The 23,422-nt window shown below is 32.9% G+C and overlaps 1 protein-coding gene across 1 annotated transcript in view; it reads left to right on the top strand.

Annotated features, from left to right (window-relative positions):
- The window catches only part of LOC149776897 (uncharacterized), a 33,063-nt gene extending 10,116 nt beyond the window's left edge, over positions 1–22,947 (top strand). Inside the window, exons 5-7 of the mRNA XM_089941596.1 lie at positions 2,666–2,904; positions 7,036–7,180; positions 10,481–22,947. Of these exons, the coding sequence (XP_089797722.1) occupies positions 2,666–2,904; positions 7,036–7,180; positions 10,481–10,611 (515 nt within the window). The 3' untranslated portion in view covers positions 10,612–22,947. The remainder of the gene's footprint in view (positions 1–2,665; positions 2,905–7,035; positions 7,181–10,480) is intronic.
- The last annotated feature ends 475 nt before the right edge of the window (positions 22,948–23,422 follow it).

Here is a 23,422-nt window from a genome sequence, read left to right as displayed (position 1 = left end):
TATTGCTATTACATAATTTACAAATGGCAGTGCTATTACATAATATAAACATGGTATTGCTATTACATAATTTACAAATGGCAGTGCTATTACATACTATAAATGTGGTATTGCAATTACATAATATACACATGGTATTGCTGTTACATAATATAAACATGGTATTGCTATTACAAAATTTACAAATGGCAGTGCTATTAAATAATATAAACATGGTATTGCTATTACATAATATAAACATGATATTGCTGTTACATAATATAAAGGGGGGCCCGAGTGGCCGAGTAGTCTAACGCGCTCTCCACTACGGATCACTGCCATCTCACCTCTGTCTGTGTGGGTTCGAGTCTCAGATTCAGCCAATGTGGGTATGTGAGAAAGCTTGCCAGTAGCTTCTTGTGGGTCGGTGGTTCTTTCGGGGGGTTTTCCTGGGTTCTTCCTCCACCATTAATACTGGCCGCTATGTATAGCCTATCGTGTGCTGAAAATGGCGTTAAACCCTACAACAACAACAACACCATAATATAAACATGGTATTACTATTACATAATATAAACATGGTATTGCTATTACATAATATAAACATCATATTGCTATTACATAATATAAACATGGTATTACTATTACATAATATAAATGGTATTGCTATTACATAATATAAACATCATATTGCTATTACATAATATAAACATGGTATTACTATTACATAATATAAACATGGTATTGCTATTTCATAATGTAAACGTGGTATTACTATTACATAATATACACATGGTATTACTATTACATAATATAAATGGTATTGCTATTACATAATATAAATATGGTATTTTACATAATATAAACATGGTATTGCTATTATATAATGTAAACGTGATATTGCTATTACATAATATAAACATGGTATTACTATTACATAATATACACATGGTATTACTATTACAAAATATACACATCATATTGCTATTACATAATATAAAAATCATATTGCTATTACATAATATAAACATGGTATTGCTATTTCATAATGTAAACGTGGTATTACTATTACATAATATACACATGGTATTACTATTACAAAATATACACATATTGCTATTACAAAATATACACATCATATTGCTATTACATAATATAAACAGCATAGTATTATTACATAATATAAACATGGTATTGCTATTGCATAATATAAACATGATATTACTATTACATAATATACACGTGGTATTGCTATTACATAATATAAACATGGTGTTGCTATTAAATAATATACACATGGTATTGTTATTGCATAATTTACAAATGGTAGTGCTATTACATACAACGAATGTGGTATTGCAATTACATACTGCAAAAATGTTTTTATTATTACATAATATAAATATGCTATTGCTATAACATAATATAAATGTGGTGTTGCTATTACATAGTATTTGTGGCATTGCGATTACATACTATAAAGGTGGTATTGCGATTATATGATATAAACCTGGTATTACTATTACATAATATAAACATGGTGTTGCTATTAAATAATATACACATGGTATTGATATTACATAATATAAGTATGTTATTTCAGTTACATAATATATGAAAGTTATTGCTATTGCCTAAGATAATCATGTTTTTGCAATTATATAATATAAACACTGGTAGTTCTGTTACATAATAAATACATAATAATAGTATTACATAATGTGTACATATTATAAAATGTATAAATAATAATGTTATTACATATTGTACACATGAAAGTATTGCATAATGTATACAGGGTATTACTGTTACATAATATACACATGATCACATGGTATTACTATAACTGACACACAGAGACATACATACATACATACATACATACATATATAGTATTACTATTGCATAATTTATATATTGTATTACATTTGCATAATGTAATGGGATCCATGACTATAACCACCACAACATAAAATGGAATCCATTATACTGAGGCACCTTATAGTAAGGTAACACTGAATAGTGTTTGGTACAACTCTTGTATTACCTGTAAAAACAAGTGAGATATTGATTTGATTTCCTACAGATATATTTTTGATTTTCAATTATGAAAATCAAGATCTATTTACAAGAAACAGGTCTGATAGGTACTGATTTAATGTATTGTTCTGCTTAATTGTTTTACTCAATAGTTATAGCTTTTCATATTTTCTGAAGTGCTAAAAAACTTTATATCTGAGACACTGCTAAAAATAAAATGGACAGGAAACTTCGAAGATCACCAAAACATGAACTTTTATTGGTGCATGTCCAATTTGTGCAATGTCAGAGATCTTACTTTTAATCAGACAAGTCATTTTCATAACTGGTACCAGACAAGGACAGTTTTTCTTGTACTGTTTAAATCAATTTTTTGCAGATAGGACACAATTTTAATTGGAATACCTCTCTAAAATAGAACCATTCTCAGTGTAAATTTGTCCAGAACTTTTATTTTTGTGCCAAGGCAAAAAAAAGCATTTCAAATAATACATTAAAATTTTCTTCATAAATATGATTCTTTTATTAATACAGATAATTAAACAAATTATTTTCAGTCATTAAAGGTATGATTCTTGCACTTGACTCCAAGATGGAATTTATCATTTTTGTCATGCAAAATTTAATTTTCATTTTGTATCAATAGGTGTATCCAGTGACCATGTTGTCCTGAAGAGTGGAAAAACTATCCCATGTGGCCTTATTGTCTGGAGTACTGGCTTGGCCCCAAGATCGTTCGTAGTAAAACTGAATGTTGCCAAGAACTCAAGAGGACAGATCCTTACTGATAAAAACCTAAGGATCTTAGGTGATCCCAGTGGGAATTCTTTTGCATTAGGCGACTGTGCAGATATACAGGACATGTCTTTACCATGCACAGCTCAGGTATTTATGGCATAAAAATGCTCACTAGTATGATTCTTTTATTACATAAACATTTTTATTTTAAATCTTTGTTATGGCATTTGATACATATATTCAGTCCATATTGCCATATACCACAAAAACTATCCATATCACGCATTCACTGGGATCCACTAACATTGACCTTGGTAGAAATGAGGGCACAAATTTGCAAGGTAAACTCAAATTCTGTTTAACAGTTGGGGGCAAAAGGATGGTGCTAGCAAATGTTGATGATAGATGAGAAACATAATCTTTAGTGCCCTACACAAAAATATTGCTCTGATGGATGCTAAAATAATCAGCGATGAAATCCATAAAAATGTTATTCATATTAATTGACTGGTGTCAGATATTCAATATAAATCAAGTTGACCTCCGATACTCGCACATTTGTGCATCAGTGAATTTGGAGTCCTCTCCTCAAAGTCGGAACATGTATTTCCACTATAAGCAAAAATATTTACAAAGAAACTAAGGCTTTATAGCTTGGATTACACTCAGAAACCACCAGAGTCATGTCTATCAAATCACTTTCACAGCTCAGTTCCAAAAGAGAAGGAATTTAAATATCAGCATAAACTACTTTCTTGATATGACGTGGCCAAGGACTGGGTATGACTCCTTGTTGTTTCTTATAATGAACACATTTGGCATGTAGCACTGGCATGGTACCAGCATACCAACAACAAATTTTAGAAATAAAGATGAAAGACAAAGATATGTGTTTCACACTTGCAAGTTATTCTCAAATATATCACTTCAAATATTGAAGAACAATCCACATGTTACCATAGGCAAAACTTAGATGTTGGCTGCGGCATGTTATTATATCAAGAAATCAGGCTGACACTACACCTGGATGTCAGTGTCAGCACCTTTCATGCACTGTACATGGCTGGAGACCATTAATCAGTTAATTAACACCTTTTATGTATTGTGCATGGCTGGAGACCATTAGTCAGTTAATTTGCACCTTTCGTTAATTGTACATGACTGGAGATCATTAATCAGTTAATTAGCACCTTTCATGTCTTATACATGGCTGGGGGCCATCAGTTAACACCTTTCAAGTATTGTACATAGCTGGAGACCATTAATCATTTAATTTGCACCTTTTGTGTATTGTACATGGCTGGGGACCATTAATCTGGGGACCATCAGTTAACACCTTTCATGTATTGTACATGACTGGAGACCATTAATCAGTTAATAAGCACCTTTCATGTATTGTACATGGCTGGGGACCATTAATCTGGGGACCATCAGTTAACACCTTTCATGTACTGTACATGGCTGGAGACCATCAGTTAACACCTTTCATGTATTGTACATAGCTGGAGACCATCAGTTAACACCTTTCATGTATTGTACATGGCTGGGGACCATCAGTTAACACCTTTCATGTATTGTACATGGCTGGGGACCATCAGTTAACACCTTTCATGTATTGTACATAGCTAGAGACCATCAGTTAACACCTTTCATGTATTGTACATAGCTGGACACCATTAATCAGTTAATAAACTTGTGTCAACAAAGCAATAAAACCAGATTAGCCAGTAAGTAGGTTTATTGTAACTACTGGAGTTTTTTTTAGCCATTTTATCTCATGATGTTTCTGGTGCCCAAATCGTTAGACATGAGGCTTAGAAGACTTGTGCCAGATGATATTTTCTTATATATTTCTTTTTATATCTCCAGCATTAAAAGATAATACAGCATTTTAGCATTTGAAATGTTGTGTGAATTTGGGATATTTAGTTTGATTGGACTTTTCTGAATTGTCAACCTCCAATAGAAAAAAATCTGTTCCATGGTTATCATCATGTTATATGAGGATTCAAGAGTTTTTCAGGTACATATCAGAGTGGGGAGGGGGGCAACCAAATAAATGGCTGAGTGGTATAAGGCACTTGCCTCTATAGATCACTCACATCTTGACTCTCGTTCTCTCTTGAATTTGAGTCTCTGCTTGGGCAATGTTTTTATGTGAGAACGTTTGCCAGTAGTTTTCCATGGGTCATTGGTTCTTCCTGGGGAGTTCATGGGTTCTTCCTCTACTGGGCTGCTGTGCATAGTTCATGGGTTCTTCCTCTACTGGGCTGCTGTGCATAGCATATCAGGTGCAGAAACATTGCATTAAACCCAGAGCCAAATACTGTAAAACTTTATTTTCATGTGTTTCAGAATCTTGGTTTGGGTTAAAATATACATATTCATGGGTACCTAATTTCATGGGTCTGTCATTTACCCCCAAAAATAATGCATACTGTCTTGAGCATAAGTCTACTAGTATACAGACATTCATTTCCATGTGCAAGTAAACAGGTTTGATCCATACTGTAGTGATGAAGTTGAGAAATCGAGTTAATCATTGCAATCATCTGGCATAAATGCAGATATCTGAAATGAAATGTCAGCTTCTATTCCACACATGTTTGAGCTAATACATTTAATACCACTATTGTAATCTTAGTAATTAGGTCCTGAGGTGTTCTTAAACCCCACTATCGAAGCATACAATTCTCAACAATTAAAGATTAGTCACTTGAACAAAGCCAATGACTGTAAATAACATACACCTGCCAAAAATTGTTGCTTGGGTACCCCTTATTGATGGATGATGTTGTACTTGTGATCTAAAATCAAATCCGTAAAGTACAGTTTTATTAATGCACATATTGTGATGACTGGTGCCAAAAGTATTGTTACAGAATATGACTGCATGAGTGGTATTCAACACAGCTAATTGAACTGGAAGACAGTGGAGATTGTACATTCAAATCAGGTCTCATTTGAGCTGAAGACATCTAACCATAAGCCAGTTCACTCAAAGTGGCTTTTAATATCTGCAGACACAACAAAGTAGCACTTTGGAGAGACCTGATTCATATGAGCTCTGTGAAAGTTGGACTAAACTGCTGATTGTGTACTTATTTAGCAATTAGATGAGCAAATATGTATTCCTAAGTGGGAATAGTATGTGCTTTGAGAAATAAAGAAGAATGCAGACTGTGGGTAAATCTGTTTTTATTACTATACTGTACATCAGGTAGATTCATTACAATCTTCCTGAATGTTTCATGTTCATGAAATACGTATTTGAATTATAATTGCTCAGTGTTCCTCATCATTCATGTACTTATACTAATGTATATTTCACATTCTCAGCACTCTAGGTAGCCATGGTATTAAAACAAAGAAAAATGTGATGCTTTTCGGTTGCATTGTCAGAGGGAATGGGTGAATGTCAGCTTGGTTGATATTTCATTTTGACTTTAAATTCTCAGTCTGGCTTACCCATGAAAATCATGAAATTTGGAAGCCCATGAATTTAAAGTGTGTCACAGTGTATCGAATAGAGGTGTATTTTTACTATTCTGTACCCCACATGATAGGTCAACCCTTTTGTAATGTTGCCTTTGTATTTTAGAATGGGTGATCTGGTCTCATAATAGGGGAGCAACCCTTCATTTTAAAATGACATTGAGAAATAGAGAATCTTACATAAGACAGTACTTGTTTCAGATGAAACCTTAATGAATAAAAGAAAATATTCTAAAGAAAAGATTTGTTAATTTATTTTAATTGATCACAGATGTGAGATTCTGTTTATCACATAATGAAAAATACTGATTTTACTTAAAATAACAGGGAAAATTATGTCACTTTATATGCTGTAGTGACTTTGCATATTAGGAATGTACCCTGGAATAGCAGGCAAGACTTAGCATTCTGTGTACTTCTGATCATGACACTGATGCAAGGTCACACATGGCTGTCTGAGGATGCCTACGTGTGGTTCATAATGTAAAAGTGCTACTCATAATTGGTTTCTACTACAAAATACTCTAAATTATTTGTCATGTATCAGTTTATGTGGATTTATCAGTACCTACAAACCACAGAATGAAAGAACCTATGGCAAGACCCATTTTGGACCTATAAAACAAATGGGACCTTGATAAGCATATAGTTGAACTAAGTATCAGTGAAAATATCAATGCTTGCTTTTGTTTTTGTATTTGTTTGCATGATCCGTAATAAAATAAAATAATTGCTGTCCCAAAAAAATGGATTTACAGTAGATGGAGGTTTCATTTTTAAAAGGTAGCTGAGAGGCAGGGAAAATATCTTGCAGAGCAGCTGAATGGAAAAGGAGATGGAGAGCCATTTAAGTTCACTAGTATGGGAATGCTTGCCTACATCGGTCAATACCAGGGACTCTCAGATCTCCCAGACTTTAAGCTGCAAGGTATGCGTGTATCCTGTTTGTCTCTTGGCGTTGTCTCATCCAAAATGAGACAAAATTATCTTTTATTCCATATTTCCATTGGACATAGTTCATGATATTACATTGATCCCCAACAATGTTGCTACTTAGGGGAGGTAATTTTATGCCAAATACTGTGTTATATCATAATTATTAAAGCTCTCCTCCATTATAACACACCTCATTATAACGTGATTCTGGATATAACATAGTACTAATATGGACCCCATGACCCAAATCATACCAGTGTATAATAGTAAGGGTTGAAAGAAAACAAGGTGAAACTTCATTTCCTTTAACAAATTTTGATTGTGCCCACTGCACCACAGCCCCCACATTACACTATTCTCAATATATCGTGGTTCTGTATATATTGTAGTTCTTTGTATAATGCAGTCTGTTACATAGTTGGGTTTAGTGCTATAGGACCCTGACTACCTCTTTATAACAAGGGAGATCTGTATTTGTACAAATTTTTACCAAGCCTTTGTAACAACATCTTGAATTAATTCAAATCCCACCATGGGAGTTAGAAAAATTGAAGTTATTATTCGAAGATAATAAGTTCGTGTTATCAGAAAAGAACTACTTTCACTATGCATGTTCGGGTTTCTATATTTATCTAGCCATAGAGCTATGTAAAAGTTCACAGTTAATCACCCTACCATGTGCAGTCAGATTCACTGAAAAGTTCGTGTACACTTTGGTTTCAGTAGATACATTAGTATGATCATGTAAACCTGTTTCTGTATTGTTTGTCAATCTATTGACTGAATTCATGCTCCCATTTTGTGTGCTTTCATAATATGTGTAAGCAGTGGTTACAGAATAGTTCTGGTATTTGTAAATGTTGTTTCATTATTATTTGTATATAGTGAAACGTTGCAAACTGAAAATTCAGTAAACCAAAATCCCCTTGAAACCAATCTTGGTTCTGTTCCAGAACTATTCAGTAAAAAACACATTAAATTGAAACCCATCTGCTCTGAAAATCGAAAGAATTTTTCAGTTCCATGTGTCAATTTCACACTTTAAATGAACTACACAAAACTGGAACTCCTTCAGACCAAGTTGCCTGAAAATGATCTGTAAAGAACATTAGACCATTCAGTGTCAGTAATTCAAATATAGAAGCACATAATGGATGTTTTGAAATCCTGATTTTCAAAAATATTAATAGTTCATTTGCTATTGATTTTGTTTCTTAACAATAAAATTTACTTGTATATCAGATATTATCTGACAACATTTCATTTTTAGGTGAAAATAATGAACCTAATAAGGACTGTTCTTTTTAAACATATAGGTTACCCAGGAAAGGCAGTTTTTAAAAAATATGTCCCATGGTACTCTGATTTCTTGAAGAGCTCATATGAAATAATACAAAATTCTAACCTGCTTATATGATTGACTATTCCATGTTGAAAGTGTCTTCTCAAGGTCCCAAGTATGTTTTACATGTACAGCAAAAACCACTCAAGACCAAAAATTTTAATTTGGTCCCTCAACATTTTATTCTTGGAAGGGGGGGGGGGTAACTGTAACTGTTTGTAATTATAGGGACTGAACTTAATGCTCTACAGGATTCATGAAGTCCTGAAGCTTTCATTTAATTGGTGTTTTATATGGAATATTAAACCATGTTATGATGTATTGTGTGAAATTATGTTAAAATATGTTTTAATAAACTAAGTTTCTACACTAATGAATTAATGGAAACTTTGAGGCTGATCAAATCCCATACCTCGACATCCAGGATTATTCATTTTCAAAGTCAGACAAATAAAATTGTCCAAGTGTTCATTCCTGCTTCAAAACAAGTTGGGCAAGTGCAAATGTTCATACTTTAATCTCATTATCTACCTTTATTGGGCCAGTTATGACTTCCAGGCATTCTGAATGATTAAACCAAACCTTCATTTTTTCATCAACATCCTGTGATACTACAAGAAATGATGATTGGGAACTGTCCTTTGTGGACCAGTTATTAATGCTTGACTGCATATTGGACTAAGCAACCATATTATCGGCCAATCAAAACACTTCATACAAAACATATCCGGTATGGTTAGTTAACAGTGTTTTAAACAACCTTGTGTTTACTCAACCCAGATAAACATGAGTGGCTCACACTTTGAGTTGAATCCACCGAGTCAGTGCAGTGAAGTTATTGAAGACATTTTACTGACATGAGTGACTTGTCTTTCATTTTTTTTAATTGGTTATAGAGAGGATCAGCTTCAATGAATGATATTGCATTTGCATTAAACAAGTTAAGTTAGGAGTAATTGGTGGTCACATTTAAACAACAAAATATATATTATGATCACTTTATTAGAAGTAGTTGTCAGATGAAGTGATCTTTCCTTTTTGGATAAGAAAAGTTAAGAGAAGGAAAATTCTTTTAACAGTAGAGGGATAAAACAGTAGGCTGCCACTTAGTTTGAGGTAGCTATTTCTGCCAGAGTCACAAGGGAGACTCTCTGGCAGCAAAAAATATGAAATATGACACAACTTAGAGAAAAAGAAATTTCAGTTATATTGGGTTGGTAATTATTCATGGCTTGAATTTACCGACTCTAAAGGAAAGATGCTTTGCAGCTATTGCAAACAATATCCCAAACTGGCATGGGTTAGATATTAAGCCGATGTATTTGTCAATGTAACTGACAAATTCAGGTTTTAATCAATCACTGCTCATGAGTTTTGAATTTCATAAAACTGGTCCAGCACAGTATATTCATGATGCTAGCCGGAATGTGAATAAAATCCTGAAGTTGGAGTTGCTAACAACATTTTTTTTGTTGCCTAATCAGGTTTTACTTTGCAAAAGATTAAAGAAGATACATGCTATCTGATCTAAATTTCAGGACATTTCATTGAAAAAATTAACTTCAGTCCAGTGCTTTGAAAGTTTGGTTATTCAGACCCTCATCTGTTGAAGGTAATAACCAAATTTATTGCAGTACAGTACATGATGTCATCAACAAAGTAAAGTACGCCAGATTTGTCAATTTGTCAGTCATTATGTTATCTCAAAGTACTTTAAATAGGATGGAAATCATCACTGTTTGATCTTTATTTTAAATCCATCACATTTAAAAAATGTTAACCATAGCTTGGCATTCACGTTTAAAACACTCATGTAGTAAAAGTTTTTCAGCATGCAGGAGTTTCATTTAAAACAAAAATAACAGAAATTGACATGCTTACAGGGGGTCCTCCTTTGTTTACTTTGTAATACTTTTATGGATATAATCTCAGTTTTTTGTCAATTTTCAGGTTTTCCTTCCTGGTTTCTATGGCGATCAGCATACTTGACCCGTCTGGGTAGCTGGAGGCTCAGAATGCAGGTGCCTCTAGACTGGACTAAGACACTTCTGTTTGGGAGAGATGTATCCAGATTTGAATAATCGCTAGTTTAGATTACTGTAATTCTATACGCACATATTTTTACATATATAAATTAAAAATTATAACAAATTACTATATTTACATGATCAGTCCTCTCTGTCATAAATCTTTAGTTAATAGATGTTACACTTGATTTGGAAATATGGCATGAAATACAAATATAAAATATTAATACAACTTTCAGATTGGTCAGAAAGTTTGAAGTAAGATTTGGATTCAAGTAACATTTTATGATGGAGGGGGTCAGAGTGGCTTTTATGAATGTGATTTTGTGATGACAATTGTACTTAGACATCAGAAACATATATACCAATTAATTATAGTTAAGTGAACTTAACAGGTGTAGTTTCATGTATGACATTTAAATTACCTTATAGACAGGGAGTAATTCACTGTTCTGAAACATTTTCCTAATTTTCTCAATTTAAGATTTGGTCAGATTTTCAATGTGTACAATTTTTGCAATTTTTGAAATATTTCTTTTCATTTGGTAACTTGTGTTTTTATTACAAAATTTTTAAAATCACAGAAGTTAAACAATTAAATTTCCCATGTAATCCCAAAGACGTATATAACACAGAGATTGTCAACTGAACCATTTAATTTTCTAATGGGCTGCCATTCTTATGTAAATGACCCATTAATAGCGATTGCGACTGTTTGGAAACTAGCAGTAGAGAATTTCTTGTGTCAGCGGTGATAGGTGTAATCAATATATTGATAGACTAACACAGTGTCAGGATTTGTTTTTAAAGAATTAATTTGTTATTACCTACAGTATCACAGTGTCAGATCAGAAGATAGGTGTTAGTTTTTGTTGGAAAAAGACAAATATCAATATTTTTGTTTTGGTATTGCACGTGTCAGTGTTGCTTTCAGACTACCCTTGATGGGATGATCTCAGTCTTGAAGATATTCTGGTGGAGTATACTGCTTATGAATGTTATCAATTTCTTTCTAATTATAAAAGGACATGCTCTGAACAAATTTAAGTCTTTATGTGAAACACTGAAAGCAAAATAAGGTAATTGCTAATGGAAAGTAACATTTTTCATAATATGAATGTTACCCAAAGACATTTGAGACTAAACATCATTTTCATTTTCTTCTCTTGAGTGCTGGCCAGTCTGCAGCCTAATTTTTCGTATAAACATCAGTCATGAAAGAATACAATGAAATAACAATATCTTTGCATTTTATATACTAGTGAGCTTTGTGCTGAAATAAATCTTTTTGTAAAATGGAAACACAAATTGAAGAGCTGACTCTAGCTGTGGATACAAAAAATGTTTATTCCTGTTGTCCATGCACAGTCTAATCTGCTTCATTGATATGCAGATTTAAAAAAACAAAAACATAGATACATCAAGAATATATTCACTCCAGGTGGTTACAACAATCCATAGTTTGAACAGACCCAGAGTTGTTTTTCTAAGACTTTTAAGTTTTTAAAAACTTTTTAAAAATTTCAAGGAGTGTGTTTTCTTAATGAGATTGAACATTCTTCATGTTATTTTGTTTATCACTTAATAAATAACTGAAAATGAAGTTAGAAGAAAACCAAGTTACTATCATGCAATTACAGCAAAAATACACATTCCCATTTGATTTCGTTTTCCTCTTGTAATTTTCAAAGTGTTTCAAAGTCACATTTTATTCAAATGTTAATGTAAATGCTTAAATTTATCAATCATGCAGCATGTACAACTTGAGGGGAGAGAGAGAGGGAGAAAAATATCTTAATATGTGAAACAGTATGATGTAGCACACATACACATGTCAAGAATTAAAAAGATTGTCAGACAAAGCACAAAAGTAGAAAGATACAGAGGATACATGATATAATAAAACAATCACACAAAAAATAAAATAGATGAAATATTTTTTAAAACACAGTTGCCTAATGTATATATGCATCTGTGAACAGAACTTTCAGTTCTTTAACAATGCCTCTTCCACTTGGATATTCTATATTATTATTTTCCCTATTCTCAGCATTTTCATTGTTTGAATGTTTAATATTTCCTTGGCAAGGAGCAAGTGATTGCTCTAATTGTAGTCAAGGCATTTCAGACCTGATAGACTGTTGGTTTATAGTTGGGACCACCTTTTTGTCTGTAGATGAAAAAATGTTAAAGTGGGTCTTGATTAAAGGTATGTGTTAGCACCAAGTCGTTCCTTCATTAAAAATGAAATGAATACACTCAGCAACATTCTTTACATTGGTGCACAATGTTAACTGCCTCATGCTCTACTTTGTATGAATGTTCTGCAAAGCATTACCAACTTCTGTCAGCACCTGATCATTTTTGTTATCAGTCTTCATGACTCCTGGACTGACTTTGGATCTAGATCAGCAGTGTTGTAGTACCAATACTTTCTTTTCAATGCAAGCTTTGATTATTTTTTGAGAGGCATTTGAGAACAATGTATTTATTGATCTCTAAAACTTCTGATAGAGCAAAACCTTTCAAGAAAAATATCAATCTCTTAACAAATTGGTACTGAAAACAAATGTTGATATAGTTTTCTTGGACTTGTTAGTCCACACACATCAGTTGCTACCCCAATAAAGAAATGGTGCAAAAATACAACCAGTTTATCTATCTGTGCATAAAAATGTGATATCAACAATGGCAATACTTTTTTGAATTTTAAAATAGTTGCACCACCTCCCTTCATCTTGGGTCAAAAGTTTTTTTAATCATTGTGTAAGATCCCCTTGCATAAACATATGAACATACTGCCGTTGTCTCTAAAAATGCTATGAACTTTATTCTAGTTTTCACAAATATATAGCAAAATTAAACATCGTGATTTGAAAATTAACAACCTCATTGAAACAGCAGCAATAATTTCTTGAAATTGCATAAAGTTCTTGAACTTCATTGGCATGGTTAAACAATTTAGTCTGAGTTTTATTTGTATAAACTTATTGACATTTTTTAATTTTTTTTTACTACACAATAGAAAATGGATTATATTTCTTAAAAATACATAACAATATACTATTCATATATTTAGGAGAAAATGAGGGGATTTCTCTCCACTGTTTCTCTGACAAGGCAGCTTGAAGAATCTGTGTAGGGACTGTGTGATGCACTGGGTTAGTCAATTTAAACACAAAAAACTACCCCAAAGCAAAATTAAATATTGTGACTTGAAACTCAGCAGCCTCAGAGGCACAAAACCAATACTTTCCTGAAATTTTAAGTTCTACATACTAAAAGGGTACTTCTTCCCCATACATTATCAAAAGGTTCTTAAATTTTAGTTTTATGAAGAAAGAAAATACAATTTAGTATGAGTTTGTTAGTATAAACCTATTCACATTGTGTTTTAAAATGTTACCACACAATAGGAAATTTGTTCTAGTGTTCATACATGTTTAGCAATGTACTACTAGTCATGTAATTAGTTCCAAATACATAAAATAAGGAAGTGCTTCCTCTCCATTGTTTTCCCTTTCAAGATAAAATGGAGAATCTGGGTAGAGGTTGTGTGATGCACTGTATTAATTCTTTAAAATTTCTCACTAACCCCCCAAGCAAAATTTTAACATTGTGGTTTGAAAACTAATAAGCTCGTAATACCTTGTTGACACAATAATTATGTACATTATAATTGGAAAAAATATGATCAAGGATGCTGTTTGCACATTCAAGACATGTTCTCCCAGATTCCAAGCACTACATATTTTGGTATGGAACATTCAGAACTAATCTACCATTAAATAAAACTACATTCTTGCATTATTGTGACATGAAAAGATCTTTATGTTTAAACATGAAAATAGCATGTTATTATTTTTTCAAGAAGTTATTCAACTTCAAGTTATGCCCTCTTTAAGAAGTTCTCACATATAGGCTGCATAGTCATACTGTTTACACCCTTTACACTATATAAATTGAGCACACATTGCAAGTGGCTTTACTATATTACGTTAAGAAAGTTAAGGAAACTTACCACAATGGATTATTAAAACAGAACACAGAAAAGATTTACACTGCAACTAGAATTGTCATGAATGCAGATAGCAAATCTCACTATTTAGTCTTGAAGGATCACATTTTATTTTATGCACCAACATGATAGTTCAGGGGCTCTTTTTGTTCTCATGCCAAGTTGCCAATCTCTGTGTTATATGTCTCTGGTAATCCTTTTAAAAAAATGGGAATCTTGCGGGTGTTTTGTCTACAATATATGGTCCCCTCAGCTAAAACCACCCCATCTGTACTGAAAATCTGACCTTATAAGCAGCAATGTTTTTTAGTGGAACAAAATATTACCAGTGCATTTTTTTGCCATTGGGCAAGGTAGCCTCTTTTCATATGGGCCTGTAAATCATTGGAGTAAAGGCTGTAGTTCAGGACTTAATCTGTTGTGGTATTGTTTTTGTTTTTTGTGTCCTGATGTCATTGATATTCATAAACCAGTTCTTTACTCTTTAATAAATTATTTTTAAAAATAGTTTTTAAACCAAATTTAATGATTTTTCATGTTTGGTTTATTTGATTTATCTCACATTGTAATGTTTATACATTTTAAAGTTTTGGAAATTATTTTAAAGAATCTACTTCCTTTGTCTCTCATCATTTTGTATATATTTTTTGTGTTTATTTATTTTCTTGTTATAAAATGACATTATCCAATAATTTTACATATTTTATCAATTTCTAAAATTTCAAGACATTCTTATTATACTGATACCTGTTACAAACTGATGTATATTTTTATGATAATAGCTAAAAGATATTGTTTAAACTAAGATCAACTTAAAAGTCTTAAATTTTACTTATATTTAATATTTGTTTATGATTGTGTTCTTTGAATGGTTTACTTTTACCTCTAGCTGCATTGTTTTAGAGCGTCCACCTGGGATGCAGGAGGTCGTGGGTTTGATCCCCAGTCAAGTCATAGCAAAGAATAATAAAATGGTACTAACAACTGCCTCACTTGGTGCTTACCATTAAGAGGTTATTGTTGTTGTTGTTGTGGGGTTTAACGCCATTTTTCAGCACACGATAGGCAATGCATGGCGGCCAGTATTAATGGTGGAGGAAGAACCCAGGAAAACCCCGAGAAGAACCACCGACCCATGAGAAGCTACTGGCAAGCTTTCTCACATAACCACATTGGCCGAATCCTGGACTCGAACCCACGCAGACAGAGGTGAGATGGCAGTGATCCGTAACGGAGACCATTAAGAGGTTATTGTTAGGATTGGTCGGCCTGGTATCAGGATAATGTGACTAGGTGGGACATCATGCTACATGTCTGTGGCATGGTACCCCAGTGCTAAACATAACTGTAAACTGCCACACTGCAGCGATATGACTAAAACATTGTTAAAGCTACGTTAAAAATCAAAATCACACACACACACACATTGTTTTATATACTCACCAGCAGAGTGTATCCTGTTAAGATTTTGTCTGTGCCATATTTTATTTTCTGCACAATAGTGGGTGTTCTCAACAGTCTGCCTTTTCATCAGACTTTTTTAATAGTTTGCATTTGAGGCAAGAAAGAACCTGTCAGTTTTAGGCTCAAAGGTTAAAGATGAAAGTCACAGAGATTGATAGAAGAAAAACTGTCTCCATGCTCTGTACAGTAACTTGATTTTTATACCAAATACCTTGACAAAACATTGTAATTTCCTTGCATTTGAGGTAGTAAAGACATCTATTTTTAAGTCAAAAGGTCAATGGTCATGGTAATAGTGATTTTAGAGAAGAAAAAAAACATTTTTGCAAAATATATTTAGTTGTATATCACCCTCTTCAACCAATGCTTGTGACTAGCTTGCATTTTATACAAGGAAGACACCTATTTATTTTGGGATCAAGATCACAGACTGGAAGTAGGAGAAACAATTTCCACAAAACTTCTCAAGTTCCATATCACATACCTTGATTAAACCCTGTAAATGACATGCATTTGGAATGAGGAAAACATCAATTGATACTGGGGTTAAAATGTCAAAGGACTTTTAACAAAGTACAAGTTTCAACAAAATCGGATGCTACATACCACGACCAAATGTTGTGGATGGCCTGCATTTGAGACAAAAAAAGGTACTTTTGGCTTTTGGGGGTCAGTAACAAAGGGCAAGGTCACCATGACTTAAAGAAGAAAAATGAATTCAGCACAAGGCATATAATGTACCATTTACAATACTCTTGTTTACAGTTGTAGTAAAACTCACATAGCTTATATACATGCTCAGAGTAACGTTTTTGCAGGTATCGGTGTCATTTTGGAGAAATTGATTACACATACCTTTGAATGGCAATTAATCACATTATTTTGTACCTTGTCTGTCAAAATTCCATTGAAGATTACTCTATAAATTCCTTGAAAATGCTTAACGGCAAGTTCAGTGATAACGTATGTCAACATTTTTTAGGCACAGTCAAGCAAGCAAGGTGAACCGGTTTAAACTATTAATGTCTCATGCTAAGATGTAAGAGGGAAAGTACCTGCAGGTTGGAAAGAAATTGTACTACAAACAAAAACACCCCCCATGACAGTGTTGTCATTTTTAAACAAAGCCTGGAAAAACTCGGGCAAGAAAAAAAGAAAGGCACACAAGTCCAATAAATCGGAGGCAATTTTTGTAACTCTGTGTATATCTTATGTATTGTATGTCATGTCTTTTGTTTAAATAAGTACATGGTACTTACTTTTCCCATACAGATATCTTTTTCCTACATGTAAAGGACAGTAGAAATGCGGCTGTCGATTCAGATTTATTTAATTTAAATTTTACATCATGCAGAATTATTGATTTGAAGAAGTTAAGAATAAAACTTATTGCATGTTACTCCTCTATCCCATTCATAGTTGAACATCCATACAGGAAACGAATGAAAATTTGCGCATCTTCTTGTTTATGCAATCATACCTCGATTCCCCCTACACTAGTAATAGTTCAATCCAATATCAAGTTCTAGACCCAGTGTAACACCTAAACTGTGAAAGTCCATAAAATTCAGTAATTTTTCTTTGGAAATTTTTATATGACAGTTAATGTGCAGATCACTAAAAAATCGGGATTGGATAAACTTTGTTATAACTGTATCATGATTAAATTTTAAAACTAAAATTAGTTTTTAAATTGATATCAGTAAATGTGCTTATATGATCCGTGTGACTTTTACTGTAACAAATGCTGTCTATACGGGTAGTGTTAAGTATTTTTGTTTGATTGTGATATTCCTGAAAAGAAGAACCTTATATGAGTGGGTTTAATATGAGCTAGCCCTAGAATATTTTATTGGTAACCTACCGAGATATTAGATACATTAAATTTTCAAAATATATGTATGAAACTTGGTACCCATGTTGGTCTAGTGGTCTACATGTGCCTTTTCACATTTCTTTGGTTTCAACGTTTTTCTTTTTGCCCATCCATCCACCCATCCCATTCTCCACACATTTTAATATCCATGTGAATGTTTATATATATTAGACTTGTTGTTTAGACTTCCCGTTTGCTATTCCCAAATCTTCAGTATAACTAATTGTAATGCTTTCATCCATTTGATCATGCATCCATCATCATACTTTTGTTTCCAGAGTGCAAGTTCATTCAAGATATACTGGTGGTCTAGTCAGGCTCTTTGTTATTCAGAAATCTTCAGTTTTCAATATTTTTGTTATTTCATCCACCCATCCATTATCTGCAGTTTAGCTTGCAGGTGCAAACTCCAAAGCCATTTGCAATATCTCTGTGATATTTGGTATGTCAGGGTTCTGACATTACCAAGTAAACATGAAAAAGTTGGTAATAAGATTAGACTTGTCCCTGGCTGGATTTTTGCAGTAATTGGGGAAAAGCCTGGATGAACTTTTAGGTAAATCATTTGGAGAAAGAATTTTTTAATTAAAATTTAACTATAATTGATAATAAGATTAGAGTGTTAAGTTTTAAAATGGGATGTGAAAGGTAAGGGGAAGATCAACCTACTCTTCCCTCAGTCACTATAAAATCACTTTTACCTTCAAAAACTACATAGGTGACTACTAAGAAGCATCCAAAATGATTTCTTGTAATGTTGTGTTTCATTATATATATGTATATACAATTTTTCGTTCTTCATTGTGGTTTCCAGCATTCTGTTGGCCAGGCCTTTCTGAATTTTTTTTCATACCTTTATGAGTGGAGAAAAACAAGTATACTATTTTAGTCCATCCACTGGCACTCATTTTTCTGACCTTTGGATACAATTAGGTGTAAAATATTTGCAACCTACTGTTATGTATATTTTATTTAATTATATCTTATTAATATATATGTATTTAAATTTAATTGTTTGTCAGTTTTATTTTATATTTTTTTCATTACATGCTATTTCAATGTAAATTTATTCATTAGAGATACCATTTTCAGAAAATAGTTTGACCTTGACATTTTGTTTTGTAAACACCAGGTGTTGACCTAGATCCTGATCTTGATTCAAAATTAGTAGCAACCACATAAATAAGTTGTTTTTATTTTAAAATGATTGGTTGTTGTTGAGTTCATGATGGGACTACATGTTTAAGATGTAAACAATTTTTTAATGTTTTTATTAGAGCAAAATGATTGGCTTTCATCAGGGCTACACTGGGTGTACATGATCTTTAACAAGTATATAATTTTGATGCGGTTCTGGAACATGATCATGTGACTCCCTTTTTGTGTTTTAGAATACGATATAATCTTTTTGGAGATATATTCTCAGTGTTAATTGGGCTCTTACACTGGAAGTTTTATGTTTTGCTGTTTGGAGTTATTTCAAATTATTTGGATTCAAAACTGATTCTTTTTTTCCTGGAAAATACATGTGGTCAAATGAAATTCCTAAGCAAAGACAGCTCTTATAAAATTTATTTGGATTTCCAAAACCGGAGTGATAATTCCTGTTTTTGCAAGGAACTGCAGACTTCAACAATACAGGTTACAGCATACATCATCTTCCATCTTAGATTCTTCATTTGGACTTGAACTTAAAATCATTAGAACATTTTATTATTAGGACTACTAAAATTTTATTTGTGGATTATTTTTGGTTTTGATTGTTAAAACCGTAAGTTCATTTTTTTCTTCTTCATTTTTACAGAATTTTTTCCAGGAAAATAAATTATTATATTTTTTGAAAGCTTGTTGTTTTCACTCTTTCTTGTGTTACTGTTTATTTCAAGCCTAAACATGTAACATAAGACTACACTGACATAATATTGGTTTAGATTAATGAGGACAATGTGATCATATCTTGTTTACACTGTATAAGAAATAATCCTGTGAATGAAAATCAAACATAAAAAATGCAGAATATATAAACCAGAAATATGAGTCTGATATAGAATGTAGATAATCCATGGACAGAGAGAGGAAGTCTGCAGCAGGCCTTGACATTCAAAAAGTTTGTCCAGATTAACTTTCTGACCTGTACACTAAAAGGAAAGTGGATCAAGAAAGCAAATCGATTTTTTAAATTAAATTTTGGTATTAGAAATACATTTTTCAAAAACATGTATGTATCACGTTTCCTGAAATCACTTTATTTGCTGGACATTTCCAGCACATTCTAAGCAACTGGACATCAGTCATAGCATATTATAAATATTGTAACAAATTGTCTTTGATTGCTTATACATGAAACTATCTAACAAATTGTAACAAAGTAAAATTTAAAGATCTATATATATAGTTTACTGATTATTTCACTGTTGAACAGTCAGTTAGGATGTCATGGATTAAATTTAATTCAGTGGTGACTAGGTCTGGTTTACACTTGGTTTCTCTGTCAGACAATTAGAAGAGGTGTCACCTACTAGGCTTGTTACCGCTCAACTGCTCACAGTTGGCTGGTTAAATGAGGGTAGAGAAGGGTAACAATCCTTTTAATACTAGTGTGGTAAGTTTCAAAGATCAGTTTCTCAGTCAAGATGCGTGGTTGTTATTCTATATAAAAAAATGCTGTAGGGAAATCTATTGCAAATCATAAGGATAATCTTATTACTTGCCTCCATCAGGCAAGAGTAATGGAGAGGGTCTAAAAAGTTTTATTTTAAAGAAATGTATCATATTATGTTAATATATTAAGCGGTTGATTCATGTGTGCCTATGAAGTAGATCAAAATGTTCAGCTGCACTGGGGAAAACGTAAGAATATCTGAGTATGTATGTATGTATGTAAATGTTTGTACATGCATACATGGAGGGGTAGGTTAGAAAGATTTCATAGGTATAGTTTTTGAAAAACTAGGGGACAAAAATGATGTACATCTTTATTACATTTATGTTTTTTTCTTCTTGTAACATGCATTCAAACTAAATTAAGTGATTTCTTCTTTTGTACCATGTCTTGTGTGAGATATTGAACAGAATTTTAGGTGTCACGTAAATACTTTGGTCTTTCATTTTAGATTCCTTCATTAAACTCTCTTACTGTGCAATGGTTAATTCTGCTTCAAAGTCTAATACCTACACTTAAAAATACATTCACAACATTTTTGTGCTTATTTTTTTACCACCAGAAAATCATCACCCAACTTACCACCGTAACATTGACTTTTTGTAATCCACATCAGAGGCAATATTAACATCCCTTTGTAAACTTCACACAATGTACAGATCATACAAGTATATGGCAGATAATCCTCAAACACTTTCATCAATGTCTCTGGAGTTAACATGTAAACAACTGGTCCTCTGACCTTCATGTTTGACCTCTATTCTTACACACCATAAAAGTTGACCATTTGATTATGTAGGTTTATTTAGTATTTACGAGCACAAAAAAATGCAATTTTTTTTTCTAAAGTCTGATTTTAAAAAAAAAATTAAAGATAAAGGCATAATTAATATATGGTCTCTTACTCCTAATCAAACTGAAAAATATAGAATTGCCTAAGTGTAGACAAGCTAAACCAATCAGCAACCCTGTTAGTACATGTGGGTCTTGCTCATATGTGTGACAAGCTAAACCAATCAGCAATCTCGCTCATAACTCTACTCCTCGAAGAAGACTGCTCCGGTATCCTCATGGTTAGAGTGTCCACCTTGGATGCAAGAGGTCACGGGTTAAAACAGCAGCAGAATCGTACCAAAGACTGATAAAAATGGTACTAACATCTGCCTTGATAGGTGCTCAGCATTTAGAGGTTAGTGTTAGGACAAGTTGATCTGGTGTCAGGATAATGTGACTGGGTGGGACATCATGCTACAAGTCTGCAGTATGAGACATCAATATAAACTATGCAGATATCATAGTGATATAACTGATTTTTTTTTTTAAAGCTACATTAAAAATCCAAATCAGACACAGACTCTTCCAAGAACTTGATGATTTAAATGTTTCAATTTTTTTCAAGACTGGATCAGAAATACAGTCTCTATGGTTTTAACACGGTCAGCCAGTCAAATGCAAGATCACTTCAATAATATTTACCTTAGTACAATTCATGGATTTCATTCTCTTTTGAATTCATGCAAGAACTTGATCATATAGACCTTTATTCCTAGTCTTATCAAAGATTACATTCAAAATATATTTTCCAGAGTCATAAGAGCTCATCTGATCACCTCAATAATATGTATGAATTTTACCTTAATCAAAGCCAATTTGAACTTACTGATACAAGCCATATTCCAAACTGCACCAGAAACAGGGATGGTCCTGGCTTTTAAAAAGCTGTCGCCAAAAAAATCGCCAACCTCAATATTTTGTCGCCAATTTTCAAAAAGTGTCGCCAGAACAAGTAGTGTACATTTTTTGAAGTGTTAATTTAGTCTATTAATGTAACAGGCAATGAAAATTACAAAAGATGGGTTAGTTAATACTCTAATTACAATAAGCATTAACAAAATGTTACAAAGTGTTATATGAAGATCCCTCGCGATTTTAGGGCTGCCAACTTGTTGAATGCAGTTTCAAAGTCTAATTTTTCACATCTGTACATGCTGATTCTCATTAAATTCTCGAGAGATGAAATGCAGAGTTTATTTCTGATGTCAGTTTTTATGAGGTTTACTGAATCCACGTTCACAGTCTACAGTGCTGACAGGTGACACTAGTTATCTCGTGGCAGCCCCCCTCTCCCCCTTACGGCTAGCTTCACAAAGCTTGAAGTGAATTGCTTCCTAAATCCCAAGAATGATCACTGAATGCTGTATAAATTTTCTCGACAAGCAAACTAGGATCTCCATTCCCACGAATGAAACTTACATGAGTCAACACCTGGCAATATTGGACCGTATATATAAGCATAAATTCACACCCAATTTAGGGATTCTTTCACTCCTGTATTTTGAGAAATAAATAATTATTATTAATTATGCAAAACTGTTTTTTTCTTGCTATTTCTTGTTGCGGAGTTTAAGTCTCTGCAGCCATAATACGGATTGATGGCAAAAGGAAAAGATCAATGAGTAAAATGCTGCACTGGCGACAGATATAATTGTGATTGAGATTTTTTCCATTTGCTTTGTATTTATACGCAATAGTCGGTACTTCATAGGTTATCAGTTTTCTATGAAGGTTCAGCAAAACTATTGTATTGGTATATGTAAAAAAAAAAAAAAAACAACAGAAGGATTAGCCATTCAGTTAATTGTATCTGTTCTATTCGCGTCTTCAGAAGTCGGTCAGTTGTAGGTATAGTTCGTAGCATGATTGACTGTATAACAGCATACAGTACTCAGCCCAGATGTCAGCATAAGCAGGTTATGATGTAACAATGCACTCTAAAGATGGGGTTGTCAATACGAACAAAGGATCGTTTGTGTAACAGATTGATTCCAATTCATTGCTTAGTCAA

The sequence above is a fragment of the Sinohyriopsis cumingii genome, chromosome 18 (assembly GCF_028554795.1).
Source record: "Sinohyriopsis cumingii isolate HCF-2022 chromosome 18, ASM2855479v2, whole genome shotgun sequence".
Lineage (NCBI taxonomy): Eukaryota > Metazoa > Mollusca > Bivalvia > Unionida > Unionidae > Sinohyriopsis > Sinohyriopsis cumingii.
Note: the sequence above shows the minus strand (reverse complement) of the source record. Positions and strands in the feature narration are given on the sequence as shown.